This window comes from Phacochoerus africanus, chromosome 11 (assembly GCF_016906955.1).
Source record: "Phacochoerus africanus isolate WHEZ1 chromosome 11, ROS_Pafr_v1, whole genome shotgun sequence".
Lineage (NCBI taxonomy): Eukaryota > Metazoa > Chordata > Mammalia > Artiodactyla > Suidae > Phacochoerus > Phacochoerus africanus.
This window is the reverse complement of record NC_062554.1, coordinates 115,875,405-115,891,104: the sequence shown is the minus strand read 5'-3', so window position 1 is coordinate 115,891,104 and position 15,700 is coordinate 115,875,405. Positions and strand designations below refer to the sequence as shown.

Sequence of the window (15,700 nt, the reverse complement as noted above, 5' to 3'; positions counted from 1 at the left end):
AGAGGACCCTTATTCAAGAATTATCAGTTACTTAAGATACCCATGAATTTGGTACAAACTGGATGGAATTTAATACCAAGAGAACCTTTCTTATATAGTAATAAAATCATTTACGTAGAGTTCTACTAACAACATAAATGGAAATAATATCTACCACTTTGCTGAATCTGAATTCAACCTTTTACCTAAGAAAAGTGCCTAATTTAGAACAGTTCAGCATCATTTTGGAGTGAGGCACAGTTTTCATCCACTGCTATGTGTACACACAGGAGGGCAGCTATCAACATTGGTGAGCAACCCAGATAATAAACAAAACACATGTGCTGTCATGCCTCAGCATTCAAAAGGTCAGCTTTGGAAAGCTAGTTAAGTTGCCTCTTAATGCTTAGGTAGGAGGCAGTATTTATTGATGAAAACTTTGATAAGCCTGCAGTTTTATTACAACATAAAGAAGAAATATTCTCTATGACTTTATGCCCCAAGCAATATTCAATGCAAAACATTTTTAAAAGAGTTAGAAGCCACCAATAAATTATACTTAAGTCCAATTTTAATTTCTCTTTCTGACACACATTTGACCTTAGGCTGAGTATTTAAAGTTTTAGACTTCCATATCAACTTGTAATACAATTATCTGAAATCGATCTAACCATAGATAAGTCACAAAGATAAATCAATAAATGTTTCTAAATAAATTCTTAAAATTAATGTATTAAACATAGAAGAACATTTCAAATAAGGTGAACATTTGAGTAACTTAGTTATGCAAACTAACACAAATCCACCTACCCAAAGTTCAAAGAAAACCCTGTTTAGCTCAGATATAAAACCTGAATACAAGCTACAGCTTCTGGCTTTAATACTGTTTTTGTTCAAGATACTGTCTTGCTCCCATCAGATGCATCACATATAATAAAAGCAGCATTTGGGGGTTAATAACTTTTCTTCCTTTATTTAAAGAAACTACAAGTCTAAACAGAAATGCATCTACATTTAAAAAGTAATTGCTCCTTCATTCATAAAGCTATGTTTGCCTTGGCTAAGCATGCCATGAAGTTTGCAAACATTAGATTCTGTTGTGCCAGAAATCATTGTCACAAGGTTTACTATCTTAAACTATAACTTGTTTGAAATAATAGCACAGAATAAATTGATCCCCAAAGGGCCACAATTCAAATCAGCTTCATAAAAACATGCTCTGAGTCTACCATGTGCCAATGGATGGGAGCGGGATGGTGGGAAAGACACAAGGAAGAGTGAACGACAATTCCGGCCCTTACAAAGGTAGCTTTCCAGCTCTTATCTGCCGAATTTGTCCAACTATCTACCTGCCCATTTTAAAAACTAATAAACTTCTATACTTGTGTTAGGACAAATATCAAAAGATAGGAAGTAAAATTAACAAAAGCAACATTAGGAACAATCATAAAGTTCTTATTAGCAGTTCATAATTAATTTACTATTTGGGAAATTAAGAAATATCTGATATGCTGGATATCATCATCATCATACAAACACAAACAAGGCTGGGAAAGGAGACATATAACACATATATAAAGCATATACCCTCGCTGAGTACTTTCTCTGACATGGTAATTCTCTAAGACAATTTCAGTTTAGCCAAATAAACTGTTAGGCTGACAGAAATGCCAGTAAGACATTTAAATAGATATATTCATTAACAGTTGTTACATATTTATGCTTATTTTGATTTTGTATGCCATATAAATGTTTGTTTATATTTATATATCTACATACATACCCAAATGTTATCTACTGAGATTCTCTCTACATTGCATGGCTTGTTCCAGGGTTTAAAAAACATGATAATACGAGTTAAAAAAGACCTGCAAATCAACCAAAATATTGTAACTCCAGAATCATGGTTATTATGTAAATTTATGTCTGAAAACAAGTCCATTATATATCAAAGTTTATTACTACACAATAAAATCTGCTAGAAATCCTTAAATGACCCCTTTTACCTGGGACACAGCAGTTAAAGAATGTTGCTAGAAACTAGAGAGCAAGTAGCTAAGTCTACACTTCCTCTCTGTAAAATATCCTGAGCAGGCAGCTGATGAGCAGTTTCCTTTTTAATTAGAGTCGTTTCCTGGTTAATTAGTCCCAGAACACTTAATATAAGACTGAACTGTGCCACTGGGACGAACAATGATTCTCCTCATGGTGCTACCAAGTGTCACTTTTCCTCCAGGGTCGAGATAATCTATTTTCAGTTCAAATGGGAAAGGGTCTTTTCTCAGTAAAAGTCAGTTGGAAAAAATATAGTTCAGTGTGGAGAGGCACATCATCAGCCCCAACAGGAAAAAAGAACATGTAGGTTATTTAGGGGAAAACCTCCGCCTCCTTAATTGAATTTTCTGGTATAGTTGTAATTACCCAGAAAATCTTAATTTTTTAATAGTATGTAATAAAGATCAATTTCCCTTTTAACTGCATGATCAACTCTATAGGACTGAATGAGATAGAAATTTTGTAAATATACCCAAATCATCTTTGCACATACTTGAGCTTTGAAACCCTTCAAAGTAAAGATCTGAGGTCCCCAGAAAGCAAGAGAGTCTCAGAGACTCTGATTAAATAATCTGTATGAAAAGATGGAACCTTACTTAAAGTACCTAACGACCAAGACAGATGGGTAGAAAAAATTAAGATAAGCTTTCAATTAAAAATTACCATTTGTACTTTTTCAAAAAAGAACTGAAGGTTTAAAGAGTTCAATGGAATTGCTCCTTTTCACATCATTTTTCCAGGTATAAAGGTAAAACCTTCATGATGCTGTCTTCAAAAAATTAGTCATCTATTAAAAGATTAAGCAGCTTTTATAAACATGTCAGAGATCATCTTCTTAAAGGGTAGATGTGATTGAATTATTCTGACAGAAGTAACAAGGAAAGCTCTCTCTTACAGAAGAAAGTATGCATACTCATATAATACTTCAATCCAGGAATAAAAAAGTTTCGAGCAACCTTTACCTAGTCTACTCATCATCCATTAGGAATGGAAATGTTTGTATGTAAAAATATGAAAGTCAATTGCGTGCTTAATAGAAGTATAACTGAGAAAGTAAATTGTGATGATGGAAAAATTAAAGGAAACAAGTGAGAATCATAATAAGTTGTTATGGTATAACTCTTCTTTTAAAGTTGCAACATATTGAATTAATTACAATACTTAGTTTGAAACACTCTATGGAATGAATATATTAATTAAACCAAAAGCCAGTTTATAAAATAAAGCTTTAAAGTCTTAAAATATTTTGCAGCATCAATAATATCCCCAACATGGTATTTACCTAATATCTTTATGAAGAAGCTCAAGAAATTTCACAAAGAAAGTGAGTTTTTCTAAGGCCTACAATAACCTTAAATTTATTCAGTGTATTTTTTTCCTTTTTGATGGAAAAGGAAGTAGGAACTAGGATGAGTTTGCAATAGGAGACATACTCTGTGTCATATTTTGGGGTCTTTATGTGGGCATATATATATATTTTTTGTCTTTTGTCTTTTTAGGGCCGCACCCATGGCATATGGAGATTCCAAGGCTAGGGGTCTAATTGGAGCTATAGCTGCCAGCTTATGCCACAGCCACAGCAATGCCAGATCCGAGCCGCATCTGCGACCTACACCACAGTTCATGGCAATGCCAGATCCTTAACCCACTGAGTGAGGCCAGGGATCAAACCCATGTCTTCACGGATCTAAGTCGGGTTCATTACCACTGAGCCATCATGGGAACTCTCTCAATATGATTTTTAAAATTCAACAAAGACTGAAAATGGATTCGTTTCTGCTGCGCCATGATGGGAACTCCACGTGTGCATATTAACAATTACATATCAACCCCATAAGCTCAAGAGAAGTAATTATTTATCCTATAATAAAAAAGAATAAATTAAAAACACAACTTTCCAATGACTAATCTTATGTCTGGTCCCTAAATGCTATTCATTAAATGTGATGGAAAAAAGTGAGACTTCAATTAATCAGCTCTGGTCTATAATTCAAAGTGTTCTATTTTTAAAAAAAAATCATAACTTTTAATTCAATTGTTCATTTACAATGCTGTAGCTTAATAGCATTAGTATTAATAATTAATGCTTAATATATTTTTTTAATTTTTTTTTTCTTTTTGCTATTTCTTGGGCCGCTCCCGCGGCATACGGAGGTTCCCAGGCTAGAGGTCGAATCAGAGCCGTAGCCACCAGCCTATGCCACAGCCACAGCAACGCGGGATCCGAGCTGCATCTGCAACCTACACCACAGTTCACAGCAACGCCGGATCGTTAACCCACTGAGCAAGGGCAGGGACCGAACCTCCAACCTCATGGCTCCTAGTCGGATTCGTTAACCACTGAGCCACGACGGGAACTCCTTAATGCTTAATATTAAACCTCTATTTTTCTCCCCAATCATGGAGGTCTGACCTATAGAATTTTATTCATGTAGTCATTCAAAAAATGTTTATTAAGGGCTAATGCTAGACTTTGGAGATACAAAGTACAATAAAATGACAGTTTCTCTATGATGACAAAATCTGTCTTGTCAGTTTAAAAATCAACTAAAAGTCCTTCAAGTAAATAGCAGCCTAAACTGAGAAATTCACAGGGAACATGAAATCCAGCAAATATAAAACAACAAATACTAAAAACCACTCTTCAGGGAGTTCCCATTGTGGCTCAGTGGTAACGAACACAACTAGTATCCAGGAGGACACAGGTTTGATCCCTGGCCTCACTCAGTGGGTTAAGTATTGAGTGTTTGCTGTGAGCTGTGATGTAGGTCGCAGACGCAGCTCAGATCTTGCATTGTTGCGGCTGTAGTGTAGGCCGGTGGCTGTAGTATAGGCCGGCAGCCGTAGCTCCAATCTGACCCCTCACCTAGGGGTGTGGTCCAAAAATCAAAAAAAAAAAAAAAAAAAAGAAAGAAAAGAAAACCAACAACAAAAAAATACACCCTTCAGAGCTACGTTATGAACAGTTGAACACTTGAGAAAGGGAGGTAGTTAATTAAAAGGAATGAAAGATATGATGGAGAGACAAATATAAACTATAGAGAGTCAAAAAAATAAAGAGAAGATACTGAGAGATTCATGAGGTCATTAAGCAAGAAGCTGCAAAACAGAAATGTCACCAAAACACAAACAGAAACATGTAATATTTGGGGGGGAGACGGATGGACCTTGGTACCTGCCTCATAGGTATCTTCTGTCTCTTCCTTTTTTAGGAATTGACACAAGTTAATGGTAAACATATCTAAATGTAAATTTCAATGGAAAAGTAAATCTAAGCCAAACCAAAACTCTGGAGAAAACTCATCATACAATGTTACCCAGTAAAAGATAAATATGCTCCAGAAATATGTGGAGATAAGTCCAACAAAGCTATTATGAACTCAAGACCCAGGAATCATGTTATAATCCCAGACTCTTGAAAACTGTGAAATTTAAGAAAAATATGCTTTCCTCTTAGACTTATTTCTATAGCTATAAATATAGTTTTTATGCCACTGAACTATGGTTGAAAGTAGCCCAAAAGTCTTCCCTACTCTAATTTATTAGAAAATCATTTTTTTCTTAATTTACCTCAAAACTACTGTTTAAACAATAACAAAATTCTTATCACTAGAAATGGAACATTAGCACTTAATACATGAAAATAATTAAGAACATACTTTAAAATTTTTACAGAAACATATCAGTGCTAGGGGGAAAACTTTTAGTTCTCATATTCACATATATAATTGTAGTTTTTACACATGCAGGTGTCAATATTGATAAGATAGAAAATGAAAGACCTCAGGAACTGAGAAAAACTGATGAAAATTACTCTTTGAAAAAACTAATAGGCAAAGGTATAATCATATAGCAAGGAACCAGCACCCTTATTTTGCAAAAAAAAAAGGGGGGGGGGATATATTTTCTTAAAGAATCTCTTTTAATAATTCTTAGTTTCCTTTAATGAAGACCTTCTGGTATCTACACGTTTGAGGCATTTACATTAACAACACAGTGAGTACGCTTTAGTGTCCTTATCCCTTTATTTTCTTGGTTAATAAATTCTAAAGAACAATAAATTTTCTGGAGAAATTTTTATAAAGGTTATGGCTACGTGAGTAACATATAAGTACAAGAGTCTGTGACTTTTACAATGCCAGTGGTACAGAACCAGCAGGACTAACCCCATTCTATCAAAAAATTCATTTCCTACAACGAGACAAGGTGATGACAGAGAACAGAACGGTAATGTAATTAAGCAATGCCCTGCCTCTCAACAAGACTAGTGTTGAGTGCTATTTGACTAATACACAGCACTGAATTTTTAAAAAGTAAGCCATGTAAAGAAAAAGCAAATATCTACCTGGCTAGATGATATACAGAGTTTAATTCAGTTGTGAGAACTTATCAAATAAAAAATACATAACTGACAACCATAATTTGACTTTTCAATTAAATATTCACTAAATGTTATTTGATCAAAAGAAAAATACCAATTTAAACATTTCCTCTTGGAACTGTCCAGTAATTATAATTATAGTACATTCCACTAAAATAGAGTAAAAAATTTTCTTTAGCTACATGTTTTATTAAAAGCCATCTGCTACAATAATATACTAGAGAACAGAGAGAAGACAGGCTTTACTCTGAGAAGTACCAATAATCTGTCAAGAATAAACATTGTGAAGCTTCATCTGTCTATACAATGCTCAAGAAAGCAAAAAACCTACAGAACCTTAAAACAGGCCACTCTTATGTTGTTTCCAAAAAAAGATTCCAATAAAGATTTTTGGTAGCATTGACCAAAGTAATACCTACAACTTTGCCCTTTTTGCTCCCTGGTAGAGGTCTGAGTACAGGCTCTCTGTACTTTATCAAATGAGACTTCCTCTTTGCAAGTTTATACTGTCCTATATTCAGCCAATACATGATATTTTTCAGTTCACTGATTTTAAAAATTAACCTGCATTACCATCCCAGCACAGTATCTGGCACACTATAGGTACTCAAACATTTATTAAAGAGACACTATAATGTTACTTGTTAAAGTTCTATTACATCAACCCTAGGTGACTAATTAAATAAATCATTTTGATATGACACATTTTCTGATGTTTTTCACTTCACATATTTATTCTAATGAGAACATAAACTTGTAATTAAGTTCTTCCCATTTTACAAGAGGACAAGCTTTGACCCATAAATACTGGATGTAGTTGGCCAGTTGAGGTGAGAGTGAGGGAAGGAAGGAAGGAAGGGCTCTGCTTCCTAAAGCTTCCAGGATAATCCAAGCTAAGTCACTAAATGGCAGCTGAATCATTACATAAACCACCCCTATACTGTCCTCCCTCTCATACCAGACTCAGACATCTATAATTCCCACCTCAGATATCTGACTCACCCAAGCAGAGGTGTCACTACCTCTTCTGTATTCCACACACTTAAGATACCTATTGTAACCTGTACCATAATTTACTTGACCTATCTTTGGACAGGCCTGGCTTTCCCTGGGCCATGCTCTTCAAGGTTGTGAGCACTTTTTGTCTACACAGGCCTAGAAACCACACAGAACCCAGCCTATAAAAGATACTCAATAAAGAGTTACTGAATGAATGAATGACTAAATGAATAAGTGAATGAGATTAATACCTGCTTTGAAGTCTTGATTTTAGAAGTCATTAGGAGGGTTTTTTAGAGAGTATCACTTGACTTTATGATATACCTGAACATGCAGAATCCCTGCATATAATCATTACAATACATATAATCATTACAAAGTCAAGTTTTAGAATTCAAATACATATAATCATTACAAAGTCAAGTTTTAGAATTCAAATATTCTTACACAGCAAAGGAAACCATTAAAAAACTGAAAAGACACCCCAAAGAATGGGAAAAAATCTTTGAAAACGATGCAACAGACAAGAACCTAATCTCCAAAATATACAAACAACTTATACAATTCAACAGCAAAAAACAAACAACCCAATCAAAAAATGTGCAGAAGACCTAAATAGACATTTCTCCAAAGATGTATGGTTAGCCAGTAGGCACATGAAAAAATGCTCAGCATCACTAATTATTAGAGAAACGCAAATCAAAACTACAATGACGTACCACCTCACACCAGTCAGAGTGGCCATCATTAACAAGTCAACAAATAACAAATGTTGAAAAAGGTGTGGAGAAAAGGGAACGCTCCTGCATTGATGGAGGGCATGTAAACCGGTACAACCAGTATGGAAAAGAGTATGGAGGTACTTTAGAAAACTAAATATAGAACTACCGTATAATCCAGCAATCTCACTTCCGGGCATATATCTAGACCATACTTTCATTCATGTCTTGAATGCTTACTATGTGCCAAACACTTATCATTTTATTTAATTCTCACAACAATCCCAGTAGGTATTACTATTATCTCTGCTTTACAAATGATGAAGCTGAGGCTTAGAAAGTTGGGATAACTTTTCAAGATCTCAAGTTAATGGATGGGAGGGGTGAAACAAATCTGGGTCAACTAGCCCTAGAACTTAAATCCTTTAAAAAGAAATTGTGTGTGTACATGCACATATATACATATACTTCTTGAAAAGATTTGTTTGGAAAAAAACAACCAAATTCAAGTGGTAGAAAAAAAAGGCTTATGATGATGTTATTTCTGAAAGCTTATCAATTAAAGGCTTGTTTTGATTTTAACAAAGTATAAAGTATAAATTAGATAACCTCTACAAAAAAGCACAGAAGTATAACAGAAAAGTTGTTATGTTATATATATAGTAATCAGCAGACTTGATGAACTATACAAAATATGCCATGTAATTGCTGAAGCTACACATATAGTTCTGTAAAGCTATATAAAATTCAGGTTGCCCTAAAACACACACAATCTTCCCTATGCGAAATGGCTCATAATGTGTGAAAGTGTGACCATTACTCAGTGGCTCCTCAAGTCAGCAATTAATACTCCGTTTAGAAGCTCTAAATTCTATTTGTTTCTATGGGATAGCAAGGTTACAATCCTTCCATTGTCCGTTCAGATCACCTCAATATTATGAAGAATGCTAATTTAACAGAAATAACAAGAAATCTCAATGATACGCAGTAAGAACTTATGCCTTCAGAAATATGGGAAACAAGCCTGCCACTGATGTATCAACAGTAGTGGTGCCCTCAGCCTCTGGGAGAAATCATGGAGAAGCGGAGAGTGGTTGAAGCCTGAAGTGCACTTTAGCACAGATGGTGAAAAGACCCACTTGAAAAGGGACAGCTTGAAGTTAGGTGCTTTCAGCTTTTCTATTACTGATTCTATAAAGTACTGTTTAGAACTTTTCTATCATTTGGAAGATTTTTACATGTTTCTTGATATAAACAGAATAATTCCTCAACTAAATTATAAATTTAATTTCTATACAATGAATAGCATTAAGCAAAGAAAAGGGATATTTCCTTAAACTTTTATTTCCTTTAATGATTAATGATGGGAAAAATCAGAGAAAGAGTTTTCCCTTCCAAATGATCTTTAAAAGACAAAATTTAAGAATGCCCTATCCCCTTCACGTCTATTTTACAGTTTTGAACTTCAGGATTCAAATATTGATTCTGCTTACTGTCTTAATCTCTCTAAACCTCCTATTTCAGTGATGGTAAAAATGAGAGTTACATCACCAAAGCTGTCAGGTGTACAGGGAAAGGGAAGATGAAAGCACCAAACATAATGCCCTTCACACATTCTACTAGTTCTCTCATCAAGTATTTCCTAGCACCTGCTAGAGAGCAGTCCTAGTGTTGAGTGCTAAGATTATAGACATGATAGTTTGCAGAGTGTCCCTATGCGTTATACTGAACTTCCTACAGTCTCTGACCATGGCGGGGCCTTTCACAACTCTGTGTCTCTGGGCATGGCATTGCCTCAGCCTAAATGTATCCTCCTCCTCTTTTTCCCTGGGCAGAGTTTGCTGCTCCAGTCTCTGCTCCCTCACTACCTTGTTCCTGCCTCTGTCCCAGTACTTAACCATGTAATCACTGTTTCTCTGCTTTCTGGACACTCACTGGACTGTATGCTCCTAAAAGGCAGGATATCAGTGTTACTCTTAACACAGAAGACACCTCAATTTTTGATACATTAAAGAAGGAATTAGTGGCACAAGTAGATAAGAGGGTGTTACACATACTTGTTTTCCTTACTTCTCACATGTATGTCCTGAAATGTGCAGAGACATTAAGAACCCATAGCAATCTCCATATTTCCTTAAGTCCTTTTCTGTGCCACTCATGTAACAGTGAAACATATACTGCTTTATCATTTTTCCTCATCTCCAGTCACTAGTGAGTCCTTACCACCTATTAGGCATGCTCTGAGTGCTTTACCTGAATTCCCTTCTTGAATCCTCATAACAATTCTGTAATATGCGTATTAGTAAGCCCATTTTTAAAATGAGAGGATTGAGACTAAGCATAGTCAAGGAACTTCACCAAGGTCACAAGCTAGTAACCAGCAAAGCTTGAAATTTGAACCCAGGGTCTTCCTCCATAGCGAATACCAATTTTTCTCCCCAAAGTGGAGCTACAGCTTTTACCAAAGCAATCTGTGCCTAAAAGCTCCTTGATGCTGGCAGTAGGGTCAACATAATTTCTCCCTGATTTCGGTGGAACAGTTCTTCTGGCTGGTCCTGCTTTGTCCTTGACTCCAGATTAATGTTACCATTTAGTCTGCAGCTTCTGTCCTGGTCCATCTTGAATCTAATCTAGAGCTTTTTATCCTTTTTAAACTTTTGGTCCCTAGAGTTTTTTTTCCTACCAATCAAAAGATTTGCAAAGTTTTGTCTTCCAGGGATTATACTACAAAACCCACAAGACCAGAGAGTATGACAGTTCCACAATGGAATCCTAGCCCTCTTCCCTGTTCACTATTACTCTCTAGCCTTGATCTACTAAAATTCAGGGCACCTTAATCTACGTGCCCCCGTGGCCATTGCTAAACTCTATGACAGTAATTCTGAGTGGCCCCTACCTACTCCTTGGCAAAAACAACACAGGCTAGTATACCAGGACCTGTGGCTCAAATTAACCCGCTGCTGATAGCTACCCCCAACTAGACAATAAAATTCCTAGGAAAAAGACACTGTGTTTCATACTTTACCAGCTTTATCCACAACACAGTGTAAAGCTGATAGTTTAGGGGAATAAAAATAAATAAATGACTATATGAGCAAGTCAACAAATGACCTTAGGTCCCTCTTGAGGGGGACAAAAACAAATTTTATAGATCATCCAGTGTATGCCAGACACAGAGTATTCCATAAACAGTAAAACAGTGGTGGTCCTTGATCTCCTGGAGTTTAGAGTATGCTGGTGAAGTAGACATTAACAAACTAAAAGCACGCTGTGACAGCTCCCTCCTTTGAGGCATAGTTAATATGCTAATATAATGGAGTGGCAACATCGAATATATTTGAGGGCTAGCCAGGTAGTACAATGTATCAAGAACAGAAAGCAAGTAATAAAGAGAAGTATGTCTATGGCAAAACAGACAGTACAAGCTTTGGCCCGAAATGTATGCTATTCTTTAATGTATTGTATTGAAAGCATATGTTAGGCTAGATCCAGCCTGCAGGCTAGATGCCACCTCACCTGAAAAGAATGCTTCAGAATATGATCTGTTGTTCCAAATTGTGTACTAGGACACTACTTCTATAGAATGAACTGATTAAATAGACTACTTTTTCCCAGAAGCCATGTCTTAAGTAGGTTTTCTCTAAACACTTCATATTTCTTCTTCCCTGTGTAAACATAAAGCAAGTCTATTCGTTCAAGCCAAATCATTTCATTAACTGACCTTGAAATCTTGCCATTCTATTAATAAGAGAGGAAAAATTAACTGGGCCAAAAGAAGATACTATTGGCTGCTGAACCAGAAAGTACCAAATATGCAAACACTTCTTACTGAAAATCCTCTGGGTGTTCATTCTATTGAGCAGCTCATATGCATTCAGCACCAGAGTGCATTCTTAACACTCTTGGCTACAAGCACTGGCTGTCTCATTTCTACTTGTAAGCATAGAGAAAGAACAAAATTATTTTTTAAAATACTGACATTATTTATCTTATTTATCTTATGTTTATTATGTTTGGCTGTGAAACAAGGAAGACAATGAAATTAAATATACCATTGTACTTCCTCTCACAGAAATGTTATGACTTGAGAGCCTGAATAAAGGCACACGATGAGAGCCACACATTTCTATATTGTTTGTATGAAAATGTTTTTGATAAATCACACTGTTAACAATAGGAATAACATTAATAATTTTATGTAGCCATTGATTTATAAACCAAAGTTGGAAATATTTATTATACTATCTTAAATTATGCAATATTAGTCAATCTCAAGCCATGATTAGTAAACATTTACTATCCTAAAATAAATAAACTACTAGGCCTATGTACTTTTCAAAATAAATTATTCCACAACAGATCTCAACTACTGTTACTGTTAACAGGCAGCTGTGGCAGAGAGAGGCTAGTATCCATTCTTCTTTATTAATAAACTCATATTTTGGGGGATGAAGAGGAGCAGCAATGTACCATCTTAAAAAATACATTTCCCAGTGTTCCATGGAGATAGCCAGGTAACAGAATCCTGGTCAAGGAGATTAAGTGGAAGCTGCTGTTCAGGGCTTGAGGAAAAGATTTTTAAAAGACTGACAGACCTGGTTCAGATATGTCAAAGACAGGTCTAGGCTCATGGAAGGTTCAGGCTCATGCAAGGTCCAGGCTCACGGGAGGAACCTCTAAACATTTGGAATTTCCCGAATGATAGGGGGCATCTCTGTTATCAATGGTGAGAACTTCCAACCACATCTTGCAGTTTATGCTAACAAACTGACTCATGGAAGGCCCCTAGGCAGGTTATGCTATAAGAGGAGTAAGCATGGGGGCTGGTCAAGTCAGAAAGACCAATCATGTAATTAGAGGATAGGGATGGAGTTCCCGTCATGGCGCAGTGGTTAACGATTCCAACTAGGAACCACGAGGTTGCGGGTTCGATCCCTGCTCTTGCTCAGTGGGTTAAGGATCTGGTATTGCCGTGAGCTGTGGTGTAGGCTGCAGATGCGGCTCGGATCCTGCGTTGCTGTGGTTCTGGCGTAGGCCGGTGGCTACAGGTCCGATTCGACCCCTAGCCTGGGAACCTCCATATGCCATGGGAGCGGCCCAAGAAAAGGCAAAAAGACAAAAAAAAAAAAATTAGAGGATAGGGATGTTGAGCCAGGTGATATCAACCCATTCTCAGGGGAGGGTTCTAAAGGATAAAGATCAAGTTCAACCAAGTGTGCAATGAGTCAATCAAACACACACACACAATGAAATCCCAGTAAAAACTCTCGACACCGAAGCTTGATAAAATTCCTGGGTTGGTGAAACATATTACTACAGATTGATGCTAGGAAGGTAATGTGCTAAGGACAACACAAGTTTCCTGTTTGGAACCCTCGCAGTCCCAAATTCTGCCCAATGTATCTCTTCCTTTGGCTGGTTATGATTTATATCTTATTTGTATCCATTTGCTATTTAAAAAACTGTAATAAGTCTAACACCTTGCTACACGTCTGAGGGAGTCTGTGGGGACCCTCTAATTTGCAGCCAGCTGGTTTGCAGAGAGAGCAGCTCTAGGGACCCCTGATCTTGCAGCAGGTGTCAGAAATCTTGGGCAGACTTGCCAGTCTAGAATATAGTTCCCTTAGACTCAAGTTTGGCTGCCTCTGTCATTCCTCTTTTCTGACACACTATATAGAGCAGCCATCTTGTGACAACAAGGTGACATGCATGTGCCAAGTGCATCTGACAGGATTTAGTTAGGGACACAGAACCTGCTCTAAGTATCTCAAAAAGGATTTAATGCAAGGACGCATGTACTTAAGCATCAGAAGACCAAAAGACTGAGAATATCACTGATGGCTTTTAGGTTTGCCACCACAGCAACAAGAAATGATATATTTTTATTTTTTTAACAATCAGTCTCAAATTCTCTGCAACTATTTTCAAAGTTTTAAACATATTTGAAATTTCTGATTCCAGATTTTAATGTATGAAAAAGGTAAAGGTTTTATAATAACTTATGCACGTCATTTTCAGTCACAAAATCACATAGTGATGTTTAAATTTTCAAGTGTTTCAAATGTCCTTCTCTATGAGTTTATTTCCCAAAGTAATTGCTTTGTCATCCATTATCGTAACATCAATTTTTGCCTGAGGGACAGATTAGTGTGTTTATTTTTTTAAATATCTTGATATGTAACATCCTGTGACGGCAATCTTTTCAAAGCACTCATCTATCCTATGAGGATTAAAACTAGATAACTTGTAAATCCATTTAATCTAACACATGCAAACTGCAAGAAAACTCTAATATTCTAAAGGGACTATATATGTGTCAGCACCCCTATTACTCCACTCCAAGGTGTGCATGTCCCTTCTTTCCCCAGGTCACTCCTAAACCACAGGGGGTCCATGGGTCAAGTGAGGTCTAAGTACCACACACAGCACAGCAAACATTAGTAAAGCTTAATATCATTTTGCGTTTGTAATTTTAAAAATGCAAATGGAACATTATCTATCCCAGCCCGTAGCAGCAATGAAACACCTTGTGCATCCCACATTAGAAAATACTAATCCTTAAAAAAATGGTATAAAGGTTTTGTTTTGTTTTTTTTTTAAAGAAAATAGATGAATTCAGTAGTGACTGAATATACGGGGCACTAAGAAAATATTTTTTTTGAGGGGGAAAAGGCAAAAAGGTAAGGAAGGGAAGAAGGAATTAGAGGGGTTAAAGAACTTTAAAAGTTGATGTAGCCTGAGGATTAAAGTCTTGCTTATCAAAAAAAAATCTCATTTATGGATAGAGATTTTTTAAAAAACAAACAAAATGTTGCCATTGTTTTAAAACCCATGATTTCAAGTACATTAAGAAATTAGGAGGTAAGACCTAAGAAGAGAGCTTAGGACCAAGGATTACCTTTACCTATGCTCTAAAGTCAGTTTTTTGGACATAAGCAAAGGAATTTACATTGCAAGCGGAGGCTCCTGACAGGACAAGGATCCAAGGTTACATAAACACAGAAGGCATTATAATTTCATTGTAAGTTAATCTGACTTTAAAATACTAGAGTACAATTATACTGTATACAAATGTATATAAATCTCATCCAGTAAGAAAGGTGAGTTGAAAGTACTTGAACTATTAAGTATATTCCAACTTAGTAAATAGTTATTACAAAGTCACTCAAACAAAAAAATGAAAGCCAAGGCATTAAGTGTTCATAGATGACTACAGATAGAGCATTGTTTATCACCATCCAACAAGTGTCCAGAACAAAAGAACTATTCACTGAACAACACCAATACAGTTTTTAATGAAATTCAAAGCACTTATGACTTACTGGAACTATGAAAATGGGATTTACTTAATATATTGTCCCATGAGAATAAGATGAAAAGAGCTCCTACCTTTGTGATAAGAAGTCGGTATCTATCCAGCATTGCCTGGTTGTCATGGCAGCCTGCTAATAATTGCCATACCTCTGCCCTCAATGCTTCAGGAACACCACTCTTCACCAGAGTGGATAGCCCTTTTGGTCGTGCCCCAAGGTTACTGTGCCTGAGAAAACAAGAAAATAAACCATTC

General features: G+C 36.2%; 1 protein-coding gene across 6 annotated transcripts in view; it reads right to left on the bottom strand.

The window, feature by feature from the left end:
* The window catches only part of RABGAP1L (RAB GTPase activating protein 1 like), a 651,588-nt gene that overhangs the window by 442,451 nt on the left and 193,437 nt on the right, over positions 1–15,700 (bottom strand). For all 6 annotated transcript variants that reach the window (XM_047753890.1, XM_047753891.1, XM_047753893.1 and 3 more), the window contains one exon: positions 15,523–15,673. In XM_047753890.1, coding sequence (XP_047609846.1) covers positions 15,523–15,673 — 151 coding nt within the window. The remainder of the gene's footprint in view (positions 1–15,522; positions 15,674–15,700) is intronic.